General features: G+C 41.6%; 1 protein-coding gene across 1 annotated transcript in view; it reads right to left on the bottom strand.

Moving 5' to 3' along the window:
* Positions 1-2,140: 2,140 nt before the first annotated feature.
* Positions 2,141-22,064, bottom strand: part of LAPTM4B (lysosomal protein transmembrane 4 beta) — a 46,114-nt gene continuing 26,190 nt past the window's right edge. Inside the window, exon 8 of the mRNA XM_009638304.2 lies at positions 2,141-2,345. Coding sequence (XP_009636599.1) covers positions 2,271-2,345 — 75 coding nt within the window. The 3' untranslated portion in view covers positions 2,141-2,270. The remainder of the gene's footprint in view (positions 2,346-22,064) is intronic.

Here is a 22,064-nt window from a genome sequence, read left to right as displayed (position 1 = left end):
CAGCTCTTGGTGCAGCTCAGTATCGCCCTGTTCCGTATCACACACTTCGTCAGATCTGGAAAACTGCCTGCAGTTCTGGATAATGAATAAAAAGCTTGAATTATCTCTTGGTTTTATTGTACAATAAATTATAGAACTTACTGTTCTATTCTCCATTTGTACAGTACGGAGGGAAAGCTGGTGAATGGACCTAAGCTGTTGCTTAGGTCGTTTACAGGGAAAATCCTGCCATGTCAGACTGACTGGACAGGAGTTTGTGTACACTTGTGCTTGGAAGACCAGCAAAAACTACTTCCATAGTCTTGAGGAAACACCCTTTTATTGTAGAGAAGTTTGTATACACAGATGTGATGTATTTACAACCAGCTTTTCTCAAACAGATGACTGTTTAAAATCCTTCACAAATCTGTCAAGGATGAAAGAAAATGAAGCTCAGAAGCCCAGCCAGCCAGCCCAACCCCCAAATTCAGATTAATTCCCAAAGATAACTGTAACGAGATAATAATACATGGCATTATTCTGAAGGAAGTGATAGGACAGAGATCAATGACCTCAGGATTGGTTCAGTCAAAAGCATTGCTTAGTTTGATCTCAGAGTAGATGCACCCTGAAGTACAATTCCAATGAGCAGATGAGGACCCGCCTTTTCCCGGGGGTGTGGAAGAGACAGGCAGAAAGAGTCTGGCCCTTCCTTCCCTGGCCTCTGCAAGGACAGGTCGCAATGGCAACCTCTGTGGAAAGAAGTTGTTGGTCCTGTGTTACCCTGGAAAGCGCTTTTTCCAGAAAAAGGCAGGAAAAGCTCCACTCTTCTTGGGTCTGCAGAATGGAGTCAATGCACCGAGGGTGAGAACGGGTGTCCTCCGCAGGAAGGGTGTGGGCTCACATGCCAGCCCAGTCACAGGAGAGATGGCACCTTGGTTTCCCCTGGTGCCCCTCCCAACTGTGGCTCAGCTCGGCGCTGCCCATTACCTGGGGCAGCATGCAGTGGCATCAGTCTAGCTTCAGCCTGTCCAATCACCCCAAATGCAGAGGAGACAACACAGGGAGAAAAGATGAGAGGTAGAGACACACATTATATTCCCTTTTCCTGTTCCTTTTCAATTCAAAGTAGAACCTTCATGAAGAACAAAAAGTTAAATGTGCAGGAGGCACTTCTCTGGGGAAGAAATAAATACCTCACGCAAGCATTCATGGATGGATGAGTCCCATGAGAAAGATTCTCAGCACAACAAGTTCAGTCATAAAAGGAATCTAAAATCCCCACACTGATGTATACAAGAAACACGCAAAACATATCCACTAATGCTAGAGGAAGTTACATGCATAAATTTCCCATAGGCTGGGAACATATATCTTAGAATCTGCGTAATTTAGTTCACACTCAGCAGAACATTGCGATATTTACAGGCACATTCCAATGGGAAAACATTTGCATATTGAGTGCGAAAGACGCAGCTTTGTCACCTAACCATGGGACTTTAAAAGCAGGGATTTTGTGACCTCAAAAAACTATTTGTGAAGTTGGTGGGGAGGAAAAGGTTGTGTAGGCAGGGAAAAAAAATTACCAGAAGTTGGTAAGAACTCTTTTTTTTTGAGCGTTAGGATGGTTGCAGGCTGGGACAAAGTGAGTTCATGTAGACCACAGGTTCTGGCTTGTTACACATCAGAGAGTGCTTTGTCTACTCTCATTTCCCATACTTATTCTTCCCAATTAAGTTTGTTTCCCATTAGCCAGGTTGATGAGAATAGTGAGTAAGACACATTCTTCTTCTTGCAATCATCATCTTTCATAGCATAATAACTTAATAAATGCTTGCAGAACAGGAATGGAGTGGAATGTCACTTTTTTGGATTTGGTCTGTATTCTGAAGGTGAAAGTGGGCATCTGAGAAACACATTCGCTTTGGAAGTTTTAAAAATTAAAAAAAAAGAAAGGTACACTCTGAACCTGATTGAAAATGCAAAGTTCTATGTTCTCTAGCACTGCATGTCAGACATGGTAGAAAAAGCTATTCAGTGACTACCGTAACCTTAGCGCTATCCAGAATTGTTCTGAAACTAGTTCACTAGTTTCTGAAACACTACTGTAGTTGCAGCAAGTTACTAAAACTACCTACAGAATTTTAATCATACAATTTAGATTTCAATATGTCAGCAAAACAGCAATGTACAACCCATAGAATTTTTATCCTGGAAGTGAAATTATCAAACTATTGCTCCGATGTCTGAAAAGTAAAGCTATCCTCCCTAGGTACGCAGCACTCTCTCGCTTATGCTGACACGTAAGGTGGTGGTGGATCTTTAGCAGCTCCATTCACAGGATCATCATATGGTGGCAACAGGACCTGCAGGAAAGGAAAAAAAGGTTATATTTTTAAAAAAGAAGACAGCTGATAAAATTCACAGAAAAGAAAACCCTTGAGGCCATGTCCTAAACAATGACAAGAAAGAGTAAATTAGTAAGCAGGAGCAGAATAGTTAGAAAAGGAAACAGTATTAACCTGAAGTTTCTCCTTTTCAGTTTGTGTGCCTGTTTTCATTATGAAGGAAACCGTGATTTTTTTCTCATTTCCTATTGACTCCAGTGACAGCATGATTTCAGCCAGAGACCTTTCATTGCTGGTACCTGAATTTGTTCAATCTGGCAGTGACAGTAGCTGCTTATTCTGCAGCTCTCCTCTGTCAAGAGCTCTTAAACCATGTCTCCCAGAGGAGTGCTCAAACTGCTAAGCCAGAGTGAGAGAAGTCCCAAAAACCTCTCTTTCTGAGATCTCCCTGGAATAGCTAATAATTATTTTGGGGTGGCGAGAAAGAAAGCGAGTGGAGAACAAATTACCCAATGTCTAAATAAATCTCCAACTTTGTGCTTCTGGGGCACTCAGCCATGAGAAGGAAGACCTACATTCCCATAAAGCCCTTCAATGAATACCCGAACAACTGATAGAAATTAGGACAGCTTTAGTCATGTATCATGTGCATTCATAAGAGTCCAGGCAGCTTCCTAGGGCACGGGAGATGCAAGTTCAGGCCACATAGGGTAGAGGAGGGATTTGAACCAAGATTTCTACTTCTTTAGGCAAGCATGCTAGCTATCATGCAATTTTTAATGGCACCAGCACTGACATTAATTAGCTTGCATGTGAAAAGGCAAAGGAGCACTTGGTCTGTGAATTCCAGCAGGGACTGAGGATAAAATAGATGTCTGAATGAAGAATGAGTGTACATTCCCTAAAATATCTCACTATCGTGTAAGAGTATCGGTTGTAGTGCATTGGCAGAGATACTTTATGCAGCTGAAGGTCAATTATTCATGATGGAATTTCCAGATTTATCAGCATCACTTCTTGGTCATTAAAGAGCACATAAAGCTGATTGTCTAACTTTACATAGGAAAATCCTGATCTCAGTAAAGTCAATGGAAGTTTTGCCACGGGAGGATTTCACCAGTTCTTAAAGAAGTTGATAACCCACCTTCAGCAAAGAAACATCCGTAATCATCCCCTTTGGACCTCAACCACAACGTAACGAAATACGTGGGAATCTTTCTATAGATTTAAATAGACTTTGGATCAGGCTTTTGTGGGGTAGTTCCACGGTGATTCACATTATACTTACGTTAGTTTACAGACATGTGTTGGTGACCATGTGCTCAAGTACATCTGTGCACATGTTTGTTAGATTACAGAATGGCTACCTTGGCATCTCCAGCCCTTAATCAAAAAAGTTTCATTATTTAGAAAAGAAAATTGTCAGAGCCATCACTCTTTATTAATTCCATATGTTTAAGCCTGTAAATGCAATATACTATGCACACATCCACTACATAATATAAAAAGCCTTGTACTGAAAAGCATTTAATAAATTATGTCAATTGTAAAGGGTGCAAACAGCTTATGAGAGACCACTTATCTAGTGAAATTAAGACAGCATCTAGAACTTAAAATAAATATTGTGATAAAAATCATAAATATATTTTGCAGTGTAACCTCAGTAAATCACACTGCTAAAGCATGTAAACTGTGAAAAACACTACAGTTGAGATCCTCTCCCTAGTGCTGGTCATTAGTTTAATAACAGGGTTTCTAGTAAAATCCTGTGTTACTAAAGAAGGCACTAGTTTCTCAAAGGTACAGAAACATGTTCATTAGTTGATTATGAAGCCATCTAATTAGTAATTAAATCTGATCTACAGATGGCTCTGGAAATGAATCAAGTTCACTTTGTGAAGATTTAGCTGTCTTATGGTGCTCCTGTACTGCTAAGCCCCAAACTGTGGGCCATTCCTTTCAGGTCCATTTCATCAGGCATGATAAGAAATGACAGCAGCTGCAATCCAAAAAGCTGTCCATCTTAGAATCACAGAATTGTTTAGGTTGGAAAAGACCTTTAAGATCATCAAGTCCAATTGTTAACCTAACACTGCCATCCCACCACTAAACCATGTCCCTAAGCACCTCGTCTACCCATCTTTTAAATATCTCCAGGGATGGGGACTCAGCCACTTCCCTGGGCAGCCCGTTCCAATGCTTGACAACCCTTGCGGTGAAAAAAATTTTCCTAATGTCCAAACTAAACCTGCCCTGGCACAACTTGGGGCCATTTCCTCTCGTCCTATCACCAGTTACCTGGGACAAGAGACCAACACCCACCTCACTACAGCCTCCTGTTGGGCAGTTGTAGAGAGCGATAAGGTCTCCCCTCAGCTACCTCTTCTCCAGACTAAACAGCCCCAGTTCCCTCAGCCACTCCTTGTAAGGCTTCTTCCAGGTCTATGAGCTGATTAATAAAGGACAATACCTCTTCCTGTGCTATGATCCTCTTTTAGATCAACGTGTCCTAAGACTACTGTAGTTACATAAATATTAGTACTTCAGCATTGAGGTTACTATCATTTGCAGTAGGTCTCTTGGAGGATTTTGCCGATATGAATTAGCTTCTTCATTCCCTTCACTCCTGCATGAAACAAAATCTGTCTGGTAGGAAAACAGCCTCCTGGTGAGGCTTTTAACCTCTTGGGAGGTGAGCACTCTGCTTTGCTCTAGGGCCCCAAAACTCATACGTGGGTCAATGGCCCCAGGGACCCTTGGAAGACTCTTTCTCACTTAACAGTTCACAAGAAGTGAGGGGAGATAGGAATACTTACAGGAGCTACTTTGGAGAAGCCACTGGATAATTCCCAAGGCATATGGGTTTCTATAGGAATATTCAAATTATGTGGGGCATGAACTGGGGACACCACTAAAAAGATTCAGAAGGTTCACAAGAAAATATCTATAGTGGAAAGCTAAAGAGTATTTGCCAAATGTCTGTAAGGTTTAGGGTCACTTTATTGCTGGCAAAGGTTATTTGTCTGAACCGTTCCATCAGTGACGACTTTACTGGCTTGCTTTCCACACATTTTTGTGTTTAAATATTTAAATATCCTGATCTTGCATCCCCTGACATGAACAGAATAGTGATAAAAATGGGTGTAGAATAAACAGAATTCAAAATTGCTACCTTTGCCTAGCAGTGTTTGAGTTAGACAAAGGAAATATGGACAGGATCTTAAAAAAAAAGGTTAAGATGAATGAATGTGATGGACAACAAGTGGAGGAAAGCAGGCAGAACTTGTGGAATACAAGGTGCCAGCTGGGACCCCAAGTATCTCATGTCATTAGTATAGTAAAAGTAATTTAAACTAATTTAACTGTTTTACTTTCAGACACTGTGGTTTTGTTACTGTTACTTAATCATCCATCAACTGTAAGTCTAAATAATCATCCATCAGCTTCCATGACAGGTTGAGGAACTCTTCAACCACCCTATAATCACAAATCTTGCAACTCTGCCTCTGTAAGACTACCTTTTAATTATTTTTGACAAGAACAGAGTCTCAGGCCGTTATTTCCCTTTAATAATTTTTCCATCTTTTCTCAGTTAAGTCTATTTTGGCAAAAGGGAAAAATATGATAAAACCTGAATTAGCTCAGCTTTTAACTGTTTACTGTTGAAACAGTTAACAGTTTACAAAAATCTCAAGGAAAAAAGAATTCCATTAGAATTTTAATAATTGTATTTAGACCAAACTAGCTGAGGTGTAAATCTGGATCAGAGTAGTTTTCCCTTCTTTTGTGTTAATTTTAAATCTCAGAGTGGTTTAATGGAAGCAGATAAGTGCCTTGGACATAAAACAGCATAGTTATTCAGGCAGTGTGTTACGCTCTCTAGAGATATAAAATGGAAGCCAGTCACTGAGCCAAAGGGTGAGTTCAGAAACTGGAAAAATAGACAGAAACTCACTATTCGGTCTTATCTAGGAACCTAATTAGGATGGATGCAGTCTGAAGTAATACATGAAAGACAAAAATACATGCATGTTTTAGGTCCATGGTATCCCCAAGGCAGAATATCTGCTAGGACAACTGATGCATTTTGCTTCCTAGGTGCTACATTTGAGCATTTCCTTGCTTGCTTGTTGTGAATTGAGAAAAATGTATGTTAGTTCCCCTGGATGCTCTGGGACTAATGTTTACAAGAGTGTTTGAGACTGCCAGTTACTCACAAGTTACTACAAAAAGTAAGTACGAAGGACCCCCATTTTTTGGAACTCAGTGATCCCTGTGAAAAGAAGTTCTGGCTTTTTTTTTAGACTAGCAAGCAAGTTTGGAAGATTATATGGTTGCAGCGTTCAGTCCTACAGGATGCCTAAAATCCAAAGGACAGAAGCTCCTAATTTCTTTCACAATGCCTATAACCATATTTAAGAACCGCATAGCATTTTAACATCATCCTTTAACACGCAGGCGGAGGAGGAGTTGACATTACTCACGGCTGGTATAGTTGTCTGGTGAGAAAAGCACTGCACAGAGACCCTGAGATCAGAGCTCCAGGGGCTCCCAAACCAGGAGGGTTCAAACCCATAGCTCCCATCGGCCATATGAATGCTCCAGACACAAGGTTTTCAGTTAGGTTGGAAGGACCATTTTCCACCCTCCTGTTGAAGCTAAGCATGCAAGAATCCACGGGGAAAGAAAGAAAATAGGAGAAAGTGTGGCTATGTAGCCCCATGGTTAGGGTGCTTAAGTGGGACAGGGAGTCCTGGGTGCTGAGCTTTGCTCCCAATACCATTTAAGCATTTTGTGATAAGCAGTCTTGTTGTATAATACACAGAAATAATCCAGAACTGACCCATAAGAAAGTCTGGTCCTGACTTAGCTGGTGTCATCCGGGTGGTTTGGATAATTGTATTACATAAGCATCTCTCTATTGTAAAGCACATGATACAGGATGACCTTCTCTGGAAGAAATAATCATCATACAAGTTTGCCAATGGCTATAACATACTCAGTTAATATAAGCATATGTCATTTCTTATTTTTTACATCCTGGTTAATCTTGTTTTGGAGAATCAGATTTTAAAGACATTGCTCAGAAATATGCCTAAGAAGAAACACAGGCAAATATTTGTGTATTCAAACAGTTTGGAATTAATCTTATCCCAAAGGTTGTTTTTTTTTTTTTTTTTTGGGGGGGGGGGGAATCGCATAATTTCAATAATCACTCTGTATTTTTTTCAGCTGATTCCACATCTGCCTGAACTTCCAGTAGAAAATTTTCTTTCCTCAGCATATGGACAAGTTTTCTCGTATTCCTGCAGTTATTCCTGTTTGAACTCAAGCTCTTAGATCTGTTTGGAGTCTAGTACATTTCTAGAGAAGAAAATGTGCTTAGTCCCATGTAAGTAAACTTAAATATTTGATTAATTGATTATTTCTGCATTCTTACGGGTCTCACCCAAAACTCACTAAACTTAATAGAAATCTTTCTGTGCCTCTGGAGAGCCTTGGATCGCTTTTTCCCACAGCCATTTGTATTCTTCACTGAGTGGAATGGTACAATTATCACATAACTGCTTTGAGTTTGAACAGCATTTTGGCTGGCAGCTGCATAAAACTTTTGTGAGTTCCCATGGTGAAATACCTTGTTGATGTCTTGTTAGAAACAAACACTGTTAGAGACAGCTCTAACATACTTTTCCCAAACACCTTCTCGAACAGAAATGCGCTGGGTAATGCCAAAAAAAGCTATAGATTAAAAATGTCTGTGGTGAGTGCTGTTGGTTGGAGTGAGCATTCAGGATGTTCTCTCAATCTTTAGCTTTTCGGTGCAAACTCCAGTCCTTTACGTTGAAGGACTTCACATTGCATCAATACACAGTATATAGGCAGGGAGACAATGAATAGTTGAGTGGAATTACGGTGATCACTACTGCAATTTAATCCCGGTCCCATCACTGACCTTTTGAGTTTTGACAAATCATTTGACTTTGTCTTAGGAAGATCTCCCATTTGTAAAACAGGCATATTATTTGAAATATCTTAAAAGGTGTCGGAAACCTTAAGACAGATTTAAAACTCCCTTGGTTGAAACTTGCATATGACTGCATGAGACAGGGACTAAATTGTGGAAAAATTTACAAACTAAATACATACTTGCAGAAAGTTCAGCCTATGCCTGGAAATGTTTACCCCAGCCTCTTCACCACAGCTATGTATGCATTACATATCATTCTTCTGCAGAAGCGACCTTTACGTTTCAGACACCCAAACCGCTACCAGGAATCCTTATGGGAGGCCCATGCGAATACGTGGGGAGGAAAGGGAGAGAGGGCAAAAAGAGCCTTTTCTTTCACACAGCTCACATACAAAGTGGGTTCAGGCCTTATTCTCTGTTTACTTAAAAAGGGAGGGAGAGAAACCACAAAGTGAATAGTGGTAGGCAGATGGCAAGAGCCTGCCAGAGCCAGGGCTGGACTGTTTCACAGGTAAAAGTGCTGAACCACAGGAATTTCCTCATCCGGGAGCCTCTGTCCAATGTGCAGCCCCTGGCCTGGTGATGGGATGAACGCTGACACAGCTGCAGGCTGAAATACAGTCACAGCATGCCTTTCCTAATTCAGGATAAATTTTCTCCTCGATGTAGCACAGGGCTGATGCCTCACGTTCAGAGACAACTGAATTGAAAGATGAGGCTTTAAGCAGCAGCACAGTCCTCTACTCTGGGTTCATTTCATCTCAATGATTCCAGCCTGAGACCAACCACTGTCTTCTACCAATCTGATACCATTGTGTGGTTTGGAGAGGGTTTAATGGTGTGCAATCACATTTACTAATTTCATGTTTACTTCCCTGCTCTCCTGTCATTCACCCAGCCAAGAGGAGTGGAATTTCCTTCCACAGCTGCTGTGCTTTGAGGAGCCATTGACTGCAACCTTAACCACGCTCAGCTGCAGCAAGGGGAGGCTGCTGATATGACCACCCGCCCAGTTCAAGATGGTCCCAACAGCCTTTGCGTACTGTTGGGGTCTTGACTACGCAAATATCATGAAGATCACCCAGGGAAAACAGATTTCTGTGTGCATGAACAGCTATAGCTGGCTGATCATTTCACTCTGTACACAGGCAAGGCTGAGGATAATTGTTTCTTTGCGATGATTTCCTGTCAAGTTTGACAATGTAGTTTTCTTCTGAGAAGTCTGAGATGATTACAGAGGAAAATGTAAAATTAAGGTAGAGCAACGTGAGGTTTTATGGTGATTATTAGTGTACGGAGTAGAGTTGGCTGAAAATACAATTTTTGGCATACAAATTTTTGGTAAGAAACTGTCTGAAATATTTGGTAATAAATCCTATCTGTATTTTTTGCTTAAAATTTTTGGAAATCTGGGTCTTCTCAGTAGAGCCCTGTTTGGGAAGCTCAAGGCACCAGGTGGCTGCTGTTTCCTTTAGTAATATGTATGACAATGAGCACTGGACTAGATGTAAATAATTTTATATTTTACTTGAAAGGAAATAAGCATATTAACATAGCACATGTTTTATTTCCCATACAAAATCTACTGGAAGTTACTATATGTATACTGATTTTATTGAGACAGACTCTTCAAAAGTTTCTATGTTTCTGTACGTAGGGTGGGAAAAAGCAGCGTTTATCAGGAGTTTCTGAAGAAATGTGTTTTTTCTCCAGTGGATGCCCAAGAGGTTTTAAATCCCAGGGTTTTAAGACATCTCAGAAGTGAGTCACCCAAGGTCTTCTGCTACTTTTAAAAATTTAGTTAATAAACTGCAGGTGCAAACTGCACCTTTGGGTCATCTGATCTGCTCATCTCTGAGGTAACTTCAGAAAAGTAGGTAATATTTGGCCCTGAAGAACAGTAGCTCATGCACACTCAGATTATCAAGGGAGAGAGATTGACTTAAACAGTTAAAAAGTATTAAAACTAAATCCATTGACAATTCAGAATTTTCTCTTTAACCCCTTAGCATGAAGACACACTTTACATTGACTGTATGAAAAAACTGACAGCCTTCAGGAGAGGAGGAAGCTTTTTCCTGGTAGTGAAGAAACAATATTAATAATAATAATAATAATAATTCTGTGGTGAGAAGCAGTCGAATGCTGCATAAAAGATAAGCACTGGCAAAAGAAGTAGGGATTAGCTTTCATCACGCTGCAGCTAAGCATGTGCATGTAGGGACAGCTCTACTGAATCAGGTGGAAGGTGCATCCAGATGACAGCAATTAGTGATGGATAATGAAGAAAGAGAAGTGCAAGACAGAAGAATAAAAGAAATTAAGAAAGAGCAGTGCAAGTATATATAGTCACGACTTGCCCAGAATATTCTCCAAACTGTCAGAAATGTGAATGTCAAGAACTTGCTGAATTGGTCATGTCTTATAGGAATTTTTCTTCCACTGATTTTTCTAGCCTGCATTTGAATCCATGTTGACTTTTAGCACCCACAATGTCCTGTGGTAAGGAGTCCCACAGCTAATCTAGGTGTTAATGTGAAGAAATACCTTCTCTGGTTTGCTATGAAACCTGCCACCAGCCATTTCACTGAATGTCTCCTAGTTCTTTTGCTAAGACAGTGAGCAGTTGTTCCTTCCTTTACCTCCTCTGCCACTCACGATTTTGAAGACCTCTATCATGTTCTTTCTTGTTCTGTGCCTCTTTCATTCCACTTAGGATCCTTGCTCCCCTGCAGTGCAGCCCACAGTTAATTTCTTCATACTAAGAAGACTTCATACTAAGAATACTTGACAGTTTGGGGTCCAGGCTGAAGAGACAGCTCCAAGACCAGATATATGGAGAAGCATTACAGTCAGGAGGGTGCTGGGGAGGGAGCTGACCTCCATCTGGATGAAGCCTCCAGTGCACCAGGCACTTTCACCCACCTGACCTGTGTTAGACGGTCTTCCATATGAGATCAACTGCCCTTCAGATGCAATTCTTGTACATAAATGCTTATAAATATCTGCTTCAGAGTTGGCTGTTTACAATGTAAATGGCTCCTCTGGTCAAATGAGTCCAGTCAAAGCAACTGTTTCTGAGGAAGTCAGAGAGCAATGTTCACAAAAAACCTTCCCCATCTTTCATTTTCTCCTTCCCCTGTCCCCAGACAAAAGAGCCCTGGGTATAGGGCCAAAGCTTCATACCCGAGCCAAATCATATTTAATATCGAATGAGAAATGGTTTACTTTGCTTCATGCACAGATGCTTTTGCTGGAAAAGTTTGCCTAAAATGTGCTAGTTAATTACTGTTTAAGGGTTTCTGTCAAATAAATCCCAAGAAACCTTCCTCTCAACATGGACAGGAAGTATTTTCATGTTTATATGTATGCATTTCCGTTAGAAACCACACTAGAATGATTACAGATGGAGTAACTGGAAGCAGAATAGCTCAGAGATAATTTATAACCCCATTCAGCGAAGAAGTAGGCCTCAATGCTGCAAAATCATCTGTGTGAAGTTAGAGTCAGTATGTTGTTTTCCTTTCACAAAACTGCTTGTTTATTCCAAGCCACCAGCTCTCCAAAACACCATTTAAGAAACCTTACACAACTTTATGGATTTCTGTAATGAAGCAGCACAAAGTTTTCAGCATTCCAGATTGAGGAATAAATGTATATATTAGTAGGACACAGCAATATTTAGGGACAGATTGTGATTGCCCTTGCATGGGAAGAAAACTGGATTCAGGAAGCTATTGTCTTCTTCTATCATGTGCAACCTCATAAAAGTCATCCAGAGTAACGGTGTCATTACCCTCTCCATTCAAAGACATGGAGGGATAGTCCACCTCAGGCCACAGAAGTCTCTCCTACAGCTTGGCCAGCCCTCTACTGCTGCATCTCTAGTTGTGCATCATGATTTTCTACAGACAGAACATGTTTATTTTTTCAAATTTTCCTTAATTCTTTTTTTCCAAAATGAGCATTTTTCTGGATGAGCACATGCTTTCTCAGGGGATACGTGCCTACATGTCATCAGTACTGAAGACCTGAAGTATACTTTGACTCTGTGTAACAAATGGCTGATGTTTTGTCATGAGTGCAAAGACAGTGACAGAGCACTAATCTTTCAATGGACTTTTTAATTACTAACCTGCACCTCTTTCTAACTTTATCTCCTCTTACCATTACATGCTGTATCCCACTCAAGAATTAACAAGACAGGAACCTAGGAATAGCTCACATGGGGCATCCAAATTGTTTAACAGGACTGGTCATGTCCCAGGACCGTGGTTATCACAGCTGTGATTGCATTACAGGTATTGCTGGAAAGGCTTCTGTCTTATCTTCATCTCACCAGATGGACTGTTTTTCCCTATCTGTATGCCTAGGGACATGGGGTGACCCACTGTCAGTCTTTGGGCACCACCACAGAGAGATGGGCCAGTTGCAAAATTTGGAGGTAGATTTTGAAGTCTCATTATAACTTAGGAGCAGTAAGATCTGGGGTTTTGAGATGACCAATCTCTAGTTCTGTCTTCCATACATATTTTTTTACTAATTTTTATTTTTATACAAACACATTATTTTGGTATCACTATTAAAAAGTAAGGCATTATATTGTCATATAAAGTACAGTTTTTCTGGCACAGTGTATTTAGGCATTTCCTAGTGAATGTTGAAGTGAAGCCTTTGTTTATTACCCAATTATTATAACACTGTGTTAAAACTAGAAAGGATTAGTGTCATGAAAGGTGATGAACTGACAGCTTGAGGGAAAACTACGTTTACATAAAAATGCATTAATGTTAGTAAAAATCACATCTGTGAAGCACCTGTTACCCAGAAACTCCCACAAACTTTGCGGATCTTCTAAATTTGGTACACGAATACCCACTTGTTCTTTCTGAAGTTGAGCGTTTTTCAGAGTTCATTTAAAGCAGACCTTGCTTTCCTCAGAGGACCAAAACCACAAGTGCTGTGCAGTTTGGGACAGACTGCAGCGGACAGTCCATCATGAGTCTGAGGGAGGCTTGGGAAGAGCACAGTTGCTCTATGGGAGCCATTAAAGTGAACTGAAATCAGGCTGAAAGAACGATCCAGAAGTCACCAGAAACCATTAATAACCACAGGAAGCCAGACTTCTCAATTACTGTCACACCCTCAGCACAACAACCGCAGCTGGGTGCTCCTCCCTGGTAGGGAGCTGAACTTTGCTTTCACGCAATCTCTAAGAGAACAATGCCACCTACTGAACCAAGCGGCTCCCTCCCACCTAACCGAAGGCTGATGTTCTTTCAGCATCTGCATAGTCTGTGGAGTTGGGTAAGTTTTGGCAAAGAGGCTTGGCGCTGGAGGAACTGGGACGTGCGAGGAGTTCCTCCTCCACTTGGCAAAGGCCAGGCTTGCCCTGTGCCAGGGGATACGATGCAAAGATAGCGGCTGAGCCTAGTGCTGGCGCTGAAGGCAGGGCTGCCTCTGGGAAGAGCAGCTCTGTGGAAGGGCAGGGCTCCTAGTGAGGGCCACCTATATGGCTATATAGGGCACAGCGGGGCTCACTGCTGCCGGGACTTGGCCTCGTGCCCCCTGCCACATTTCCCTGTTTGAACGACACCTGCCTGAGTGAATTCAGGCCGTCCCCATCCTCCGTTGCACAGTGTGACTATGACTTGAGCCTGACCTGGAAAATTCACACACGGCTCAGCTTATACACCCATATATCCTTGGCAACAGGGATTTAAGTTGTCATCGGCTTTTGCCGCACTGATACATATCCTTGGAATTATACTGAAGGCTTCGACTCATTTTTTGAAGCCCACAAAACAGCAGCTGTCAGATGGTAATGAATCAACCCTGCTAGAAAAAAACAGTCTGCAAAGAAACACTGCAAATTCATAAACACTCTGTTTTTTCCTACATTGCAACACTCCCAATTAGTGAATCCAAAAAGATTTGGAAGATTGAAATTACACATCCCCATTTCATGTCTTCTTTTTAATCTAATTGTGAATACTGAGAACAGATTTGTCTGTTTCTATTGCAAATCTCTTACAAATTGTCATGTATTAGAATAATTCCAGTATTTGAGCTGCAAACATAAATACACTTCTCGTGTTTAAAATAAAAACGGATAAACATCTATATTTTGATCTTGTAATTTAACTTACAAGTAAATGTGTGTAATGACAAGTGAAAATGTTTTGGAAGACTTATTTTTAAACTTAAGAGGGTATTTGCCCCAAATTGACACTGTTAATAGCCTGCTCCAAACAACTCATCTGGCTTCTGACAGCAGCCACCCGGGAATAGGTGAGACCTATAACAAGAAGTGTGATTAGCAAATAGCACTGAGCAACTGAGCAAACAGGCAGCATGAAGCAATCCAGACCACAGAGAATGCTGAATTTTAAAACAAAATCCTTCCATAAACAAGGAAGAAGTAGAAGAAAGAGCTGAGCATAGATGATAAGATGGGAAACTTAAAAAAACAAGAAGAGAAAACAAATCTCTTCACTAAGATTAAAGGACAGCTGACAAGGGATGGGGCTTCGCTGCAGGTAGAATATGACATGCTGAAGCAGCTAAATAGCTGTTTGTTGGCAGATGCAGACTGTCACGATACTTTTCTGCAACTCAAAATCAAGCAGAAGAGGAGGAAGCGCACACGTTGCACATGCATATTAGCAACACCTGAATGCTGGCATCCACGTGGAGCCTGAGCCCTTTGAAGATTCTCTGATTAAAGGCATTGCTCTGGGCATGTTTATAAGAGCAATTCTGCAGAAAACCAACAGATCCAGCATTTAAGCCACGCTCCCAGGTCTCATGTAGACTACTGCATGTGGTCACTAATTAATCACCCCCTTTACTTTAAGGACTGGGTAGTTCTGCTTATGTCCTTTTTTTTTTTCTTGCCCCCTGCTTCTTCTTCCTCTTCTCTGCCTCCTGTTCTAGCTGCTGTCCCTCTTGCGGGTTTTATCAGACATTTTCCCCTAGGGAAGGTCAGAGCTCCTCTGCCTGGACTCAGCTGGAGGCCCTGAGAAGGGCTCGGAGAGTGAGTCATGCCAGGGGTATTCATTTGTGGTGTTCGCTCCCTTTAAAGTATGTTCATCATTACTACTCAAGTAGGAAGGAGATGCCTCTGATCTAGTGGCCCAGTAATACAAACTGCCACGCAAGCCCAGCTACCTGGTGAACATTGCCAAGTTTGCAGGATTTTTATGCTGTGTTATGGAAAATATCTTCAAAGCAGGATTTTTCTGCAAGTTGTCTTCTACTCTGACATGCACAATCCCAAAACTGGCTCAGTAGTTGGAAACCACAGGTCCCAAAACAACTACCAGAAACAAGAGCTCTTGTGCGTGGTTTGTCTGCCTCTGGGCTCCATCTCATGCTCCAGTCTGTTTAATTGGCATGAGTCTGAGGGTCCTTTTCTCCGTCCATAGCCAAACCTTCCACACATGCAGGATAACACAATAACACAAAGAATGGCTCTTCCAACCCTACAAAAGAATATTCTTCCTCTGCTCAGATGAATTAATGGAAGCCAGACCCTGCACTTCTCAAATAGGTCTCCAATTGCTTTGAGAAAGGGAGAGCAAACAAAAGTGGTGACAGGTTAATTACAGGCTACTTAGTTGATATCATGTCCACAGAAGGAATGTATCTGCATTGAAAAAACAAGTAACTTATTAACCATTGTGGATAAATGTATGTCAGATAGGATCCATTGGAGTGATTTGATTAAGTATGTAAGGATCTAAATCCCACTTTGAAGAGAGATTTACGGCTTTACGTTTTATCCCCACTGGCAGCATGACCGGAGATGAAACTTCCATTGATTGGCTTCAGTGAGAGTTAAAAATAAACAAAATGAAATCCCCTGGCTGTGCAAGAGCACAAAGGAGCTGTTCCTGCTCCGGAGAACAAAATGCCCAACTTTGGGTTATCTTCTGTGCTTGTTTGTTGGCAATTTTTCCAAATTGGATGAACATTTCCATGGTACTGCTGTCACAGTTTAAATTAGTGTAGAAAATTAATCTTCATTCATGGTGTGCTCGAGCAGTTGGCAAGAAAAAGCAATCCCAGATTGGGAAAGTGGAAAAAATAATCTTCAGGTTACTACAGTTCACTGCGGGGAAGCCACCTTACTGCCGCGCCAAAATCTCCTACAGATACCTCCAGAAACTGAGGGAAGAGAAGCATTGGAAAAACACTTAGAGGAGGGAGATGATACCATATCCCGAAGTGACTCTGCTGTGACTAAGGTACACAGCTGGGTCCCCAGGTCTTGGCATTACCAGCCCCTGGAGTATAAGAGAGTCACGTCTCCCCACCAGCTGGGCTCCAGGCCATTCCCCTGCCCAGCAGCAGCTGGTCCCCCCACCCCATAACACAGTCTGTTCATAGAGCCAAGATGGGTATGTTCATGTGGTGTCAAACTTTGATCAAGGGCCACAGAAGGACCTCTCGCCTAATGGGGGCAGTGGCAATATCCCATTCACAGCCTGCAGTCTGTGATGGCACGCTTGCAAAAAGGACGGCTTAAACCACTTACACTGAGTGACAAAAATCAGATTACCTGGTAACCAATAACTGTAGCTATCAGGTTAGTTACACTTCAGATCTATGAGTATTATTTATAAGAACCAGCTTGATTGGGGGGAACTAATTGGAAATTTCTGTGCTGGGAATTTCCCCTCCAGATCAGTCCACACTTAAGTTATTCTCATGGCTTTTAGTATTATGAAAATTAGACAGTTAGTAGGAAGGCAGAGAGACAGAATCACAGAATGGCAGGGGTTGGAAGGGACCTTGGGAGATCATCCAGTCCAACCCTCCTGCTAAAGCTGGTTCACCTAGAGCAGGTTGCACAGGACAGCGTCCAGGGGGGTTTTGAATATCTCCAGAGAAGGAGACTCCACAACCCCCCTGGGCAGCCTGTTTCAGTGCTCTGTCACCCTCAAAGTAAAGTTCTTCCTCACATTCAACTGAAACCTCTTATGCTTCAGTTTGTGCCCATTGCCCCTTCCCTGTCGCTGGGCACCACTGAGAAGAGTCTGGCTCCGTCCTTGTGACATCCACCCTTGAGAGATTTGTAAGTGTTGATGAGATCCCCTCTCAGTCTTCTCTTCTTCAGGCTGAACAAGCCCAGCTCCCTCAGCCTTTCCTCATAGGGGGAGATGTTCCAGTCCCCTAATCATCTTTGTTGCCCTCCTCTGGACTCTCTCTAGGAGTTCCTCATCCTTCTTGAACCAGGGAGCCCAGAACTGGACCCAGTACTCCAGGTGGGGTCTCACCAGGGCAGAGTAGAGGGGGAGGATAACCTCCCTCGTCCTGCTGGCCATGCTCCTCTTAATGCACCCCAGGATACCATTGGCCTTCTTGGTGACAAGGTCACACTGCTGGCTTACGGTCAGCTTGTCATCCACCAGGACTCCCAGGTCCCTCTTGACAACTGAATATTTTTAAAAATAAAGTATTACTGAATTGGAGGCTGGTAACAGAGGCGTCTGTAGAGAGGATCTCATGAGGAGCATGGGAGAAGGTATGACAGATGCAGGAGAGTACCAGTGACCAGTATTGGCAGAGAAGTCCTGTATGAGGACAGAAAACACAAAAGCTCATCTCCTGAAAGGACATATCAGTAGATTTCCACTGTGCAACCAGCCAAGAAGACAACAGACAAATACTGCTGTACACACTCAACATGAATTTATAGGGTCGTGATGGACTTGCTTTAGATGGAATTGGGGGAAACTAATTGTGAGACCCACCAAGGACTTCCTGAATGCAGAGAGCCAAGGAACAAGGAACCTGCCTTGCATAGCTGTGCTTAAGGAGCTATCCATTCTCCTAATCGAATCTGGCTGTGATGTATAAGTGTGCTTACACACCTTGCTGGTAGTAAATTAAGAAATGCAGTAAAACAAAAGATAATCTGGTTGTTATTTTCAGAAAAACTTTCTCAACCAGAGAACCAATTACATACAATCGCAGTTTCTTACTCTTTTGAACCAAATCCTAGTGCTCTATATTAAAGAAGTTTCCTTCTTTCCTAAGAAAGAGACCTGTAATCCAAACATCTCTAAAGGGTTCACAGCTGCTGCAGCCAGCAGGTCACTGTGGACCCTTCCTATCTCTCATGCCATAGAATCCCAGCTAGTAAGGATTTGATTGTTCTTCTCCAGAAAAGCTCAGTCATTAATGTCATTTTTCCATTTAAATTGAAACTCATGGATATATTTTTCAAGGCTCCTGAGCAGGTAAAACATGCAACTCCTAGTTCAAAAGTTAGAAGCAGGAAAATAATGATCTTTATGAAGGTACAGGTAAATTTGTATTTAACTGGCAATGTAAGATCCAAGAATTTGATTTTGCCAAGATGTTAATAGACCAGAGATAAGAATACCTACTGTAGCCGACATGTCTTGTCTTACAACAGACATAGTTCTCCCTTCAAAAAAGGGCACACAACAATCATCAGGTAATCATAAGACGAATGCAACTGTTTATGACTGTTTAATTTTCTGTAATTAGAATCATTAGAGGACAGGGGTTTACCCATTCCTTTTCCATTTTTAGTACAAATTCTGCAGGTGTACAGAATTTTCAATTCAAGGATGAATTTGTTGATAATTTGATATTGAAGGCAGAGATTTCTTTTTTCCCCTGAGTGCAAATGATAATAGAAGTAAGGTATATGTTTAATTTTTAAGACATTTTTCAAAGACAGCTCTCCCAAAAAATTGTAAGACACAGTAATAAAATGTTTGTAGTAATAAATTTCTTAGTTTCATTGAAAATACTTAAGTAACTGCAGAAAGATTTTGAATTTCTAATCATCCCAATACATAAACCAGATCTTTTAAGTTTGGCAGTAAACTAAGCCATACTCTAGTCTGTATCTAAACTCCATTATAGATGTTTTTTGTAATACAGTGTTGTGCACTTGCAAACCTAATAACTTTAAAAAAAATCTTGTGTGTAGAGTGTCCATGAGATGCATTAATTACCATGCAGTACAAGGGATATTGGCAGGTAGCAGTTGGGATCTGATCTTTAGATTTTGGAAGTATTGGGGTATATTTAAATTTGTTACTCTAAATTGTAGCTATCATGCCCAGTCCCATATTTAAGCTTAGATTTTCACTTCCATTTCTACAGATTGGTATTCTTTCAGCTAATGTTGATGATCAGTATATATAAAAAAAACATCCCTGAAGATGAGAATATGCCTTGCAGATACGACTTGCAGCTCTGCTGGAATTCAGGTAGCAGGTTTGATTCTAAAAATGACACATTTCTTTCAAAGCAGAGGGCAGAGGTTGACCCATATTTTTTAAGAAACTTGTAGTTTATAATTTACATCAATTAGAATGAAAAACCATCGTTTTAATACAAAAGTACACTTGAGTGTTGGGGGAACATTACAGTATTCAACAGACAGCAGTGACCTATGACAGCATTTCAAAATTTCGTGAGGTTTCTTCAAGAGTCCTAAACTCTCAAAGGTCTTCAGCACTCAACTTTCAAAGCCCTATTCTTCCACACTTCATTCTGAAACCATTTTTATCCAATTGTGTTGAGCTTACTTCTTTACAGCCATGTGAATGGGGGTTTTTGCTGATGTCTCTCAATGTAAACATAGAAAAAAGATCTTTTTGAGTCTGTGATTGGGGGAATGATGGGAGGGAAGAACAGTCTTCTGCTTCACAGTGGAGAATGATGAGGATTTAACCCTACAAACTGTTGTTCCTTGCTGAAGCTCAGCAATGAGCTGAGTGCACTGCGCTGGTGGCTGTCCAAAGGGCTTGTCGGGGAAGGATGTGCAAGAGATGGAGACTGACTGTGTTACCTAGGGATGAAGGGATCCTGACTGGAGAGAGGCAGTCAGGCACAGGTTTGAATGAAGCCTGCCTCCATCCCAAATAAGTAATTCAAACCCCAGGCTGTTAGTGACTCTCTCTCCTCCTGCTTCTCTGGCTGGGCCTGAGGAATTCTTCCCCAGCAGCATTGCTCCTGAGCCTTTCTGTACTCCTGAACAAGTATTTTTGGGTGAATTTCTTGGTTAGCTGAAATATACCCAAACACCTCTTTTTAAAGGACCTGATCTGTCATCTCATTGAACATAGAAAGAATGAACAACAAATGCATGACACCTGAAAGCAAGAGATTCTGACCATATTCAAATTAAGGAGGTGTAAATATCGAGGAAAGAAGAGTCGTCCAATGGTCAGGGCACTAGCCAGGAACACACAGCCTTTCTCAAAACCTACCTCTGCCGTAGCTGTCTTGTAAGACCAAGATAAGCAAAGTTAAATTAAACTCTCAGGGCAAGAAAATGTCATCTGTAAACGGGATAAAAGGGGTTCCTTTCCTCACAGAAACACGTGCTTTAAAGATGAGGAGGCGGCTCAGAGCACTTTGGTAGTTACTAAATACAAAAGTACTGAAAGGAGTTTTGGTAACCAGGCATCTCTGAAAACCGAAGTCTTTCGCTTTGTAAAGGCAGCAGTGGAGCAGTGGTTTTAATGTAGCTTTTAAAAAGCCTTGGTGAGTTCAGTTTCCCAGATAATCCAGCCAACGCTCTCCCACCACTGAGCCTGCCAGTTCTGTGGGTTGTAGAGTTAGCAATGTTTGAAGCTCCGTTACAACTACCCACAGGCTGAACAAGAGAGACATCAAAATTATTTCACATAAAACTCCTGGGTTTACTCACAGTAGATTCCAGTAAAGAAAGTAGTAACACTTAGCTTTCAATAAACCCATATTTTTATACTTAAATGTCCTCGTTGCCAGCTCTGATCATAGTCCATAAAACTTACGGTTTTTTTAAAGCTCCAGGTATTGAAGACAAATAACTATGCAAGAGTTACAGCTTTTATGTAAAAGTAGTTTTCTAAGCCTTTGGGGCTGCAGAGGAATCACTCATTCCAAGGGTTTAAAGGTGATGGTCTAATACCTCAGCATGTGGAGACCACCCACACTTTTGGAAAGCCTGAGGAAGACAATCCCGAAATTTTACCCAGATGATCCAATGGACCAAGTTCACGATGCTCTCATTCTGTTATGTAAATGATGTAAAGACCCTCATTACATAAACCAGTGGAGTCACCCCAGGGACTGATTTGGCCCCGTGCCCTCAGTGTGTTTGGGTGGAACCAGCAGCTCCACGGAGATACCGCTGCAAACAGAACCAGCGCTTTCCAGGGACTTTTTCTTCTTGCGTTCCTTAGTGCCTTCTGCAATAAGCGAGGCATTGCTTAGCAGTCGTGCCCTGCACATGTGCATGTCAGCACTAAACTACTATGAAGTGTACTGACACCTTCTGTTCTTTATTCATTTCTTCCAGGTCGATCTTTGTTTCATTCTGTCTCCTTACTGTACAAAACCCATCATGCGCTGGGTGATGAATCACTGAACTTTTGTTGCCTTTTAGCTCCTCTCTGTGAGTGTGTAAAGCACTACACCAGATGCTGAGTGTCCTGAACCACCATTTCTATAGCTAAATCCACATTTCACAGCAGATGTAGACCATGGCATCCCTGGGTCCTAATCAGTCCTCCCCGTTGCCCAGATCGTCACACAGCTGGAGAGCTCAGAACTGGGGGTCATTCCTGGGGCCACGAGGTAAGCTGCAGGTTATGCTTAACACAAATTCTTTAACAGACTATATGTATAAAATAAACCCAGTATTTTAGCAATAAATGTGATTTGTAACCATAGCACACCCGTCTGTTGAATCTCAAGTCTAAACATAACCAGCAGATGAGGACTCTTAAAGG

This window comes from Egretta garzetta, unplaced genomic scaffold (assembly GCF_000687185.1).
Source record: "Egretta garzetta isolate BGI_Z169 unplaced genomic scaffold, ASM68718v1 scaffold154, whole genome shotgun sequence".
In the NCBI taxonomy this organism is placed as follows: Eukaryota; Metazoa; Chordata; class Aves; order Pelecaniformes; family Ardeidae; genus Egretta; species Egretta garzetta.
The sequence above is the reverse complement of the archived record's forward strand: the minus strand, read 5'-3'. Positions and strand labels throughout refer to the sequence as shown.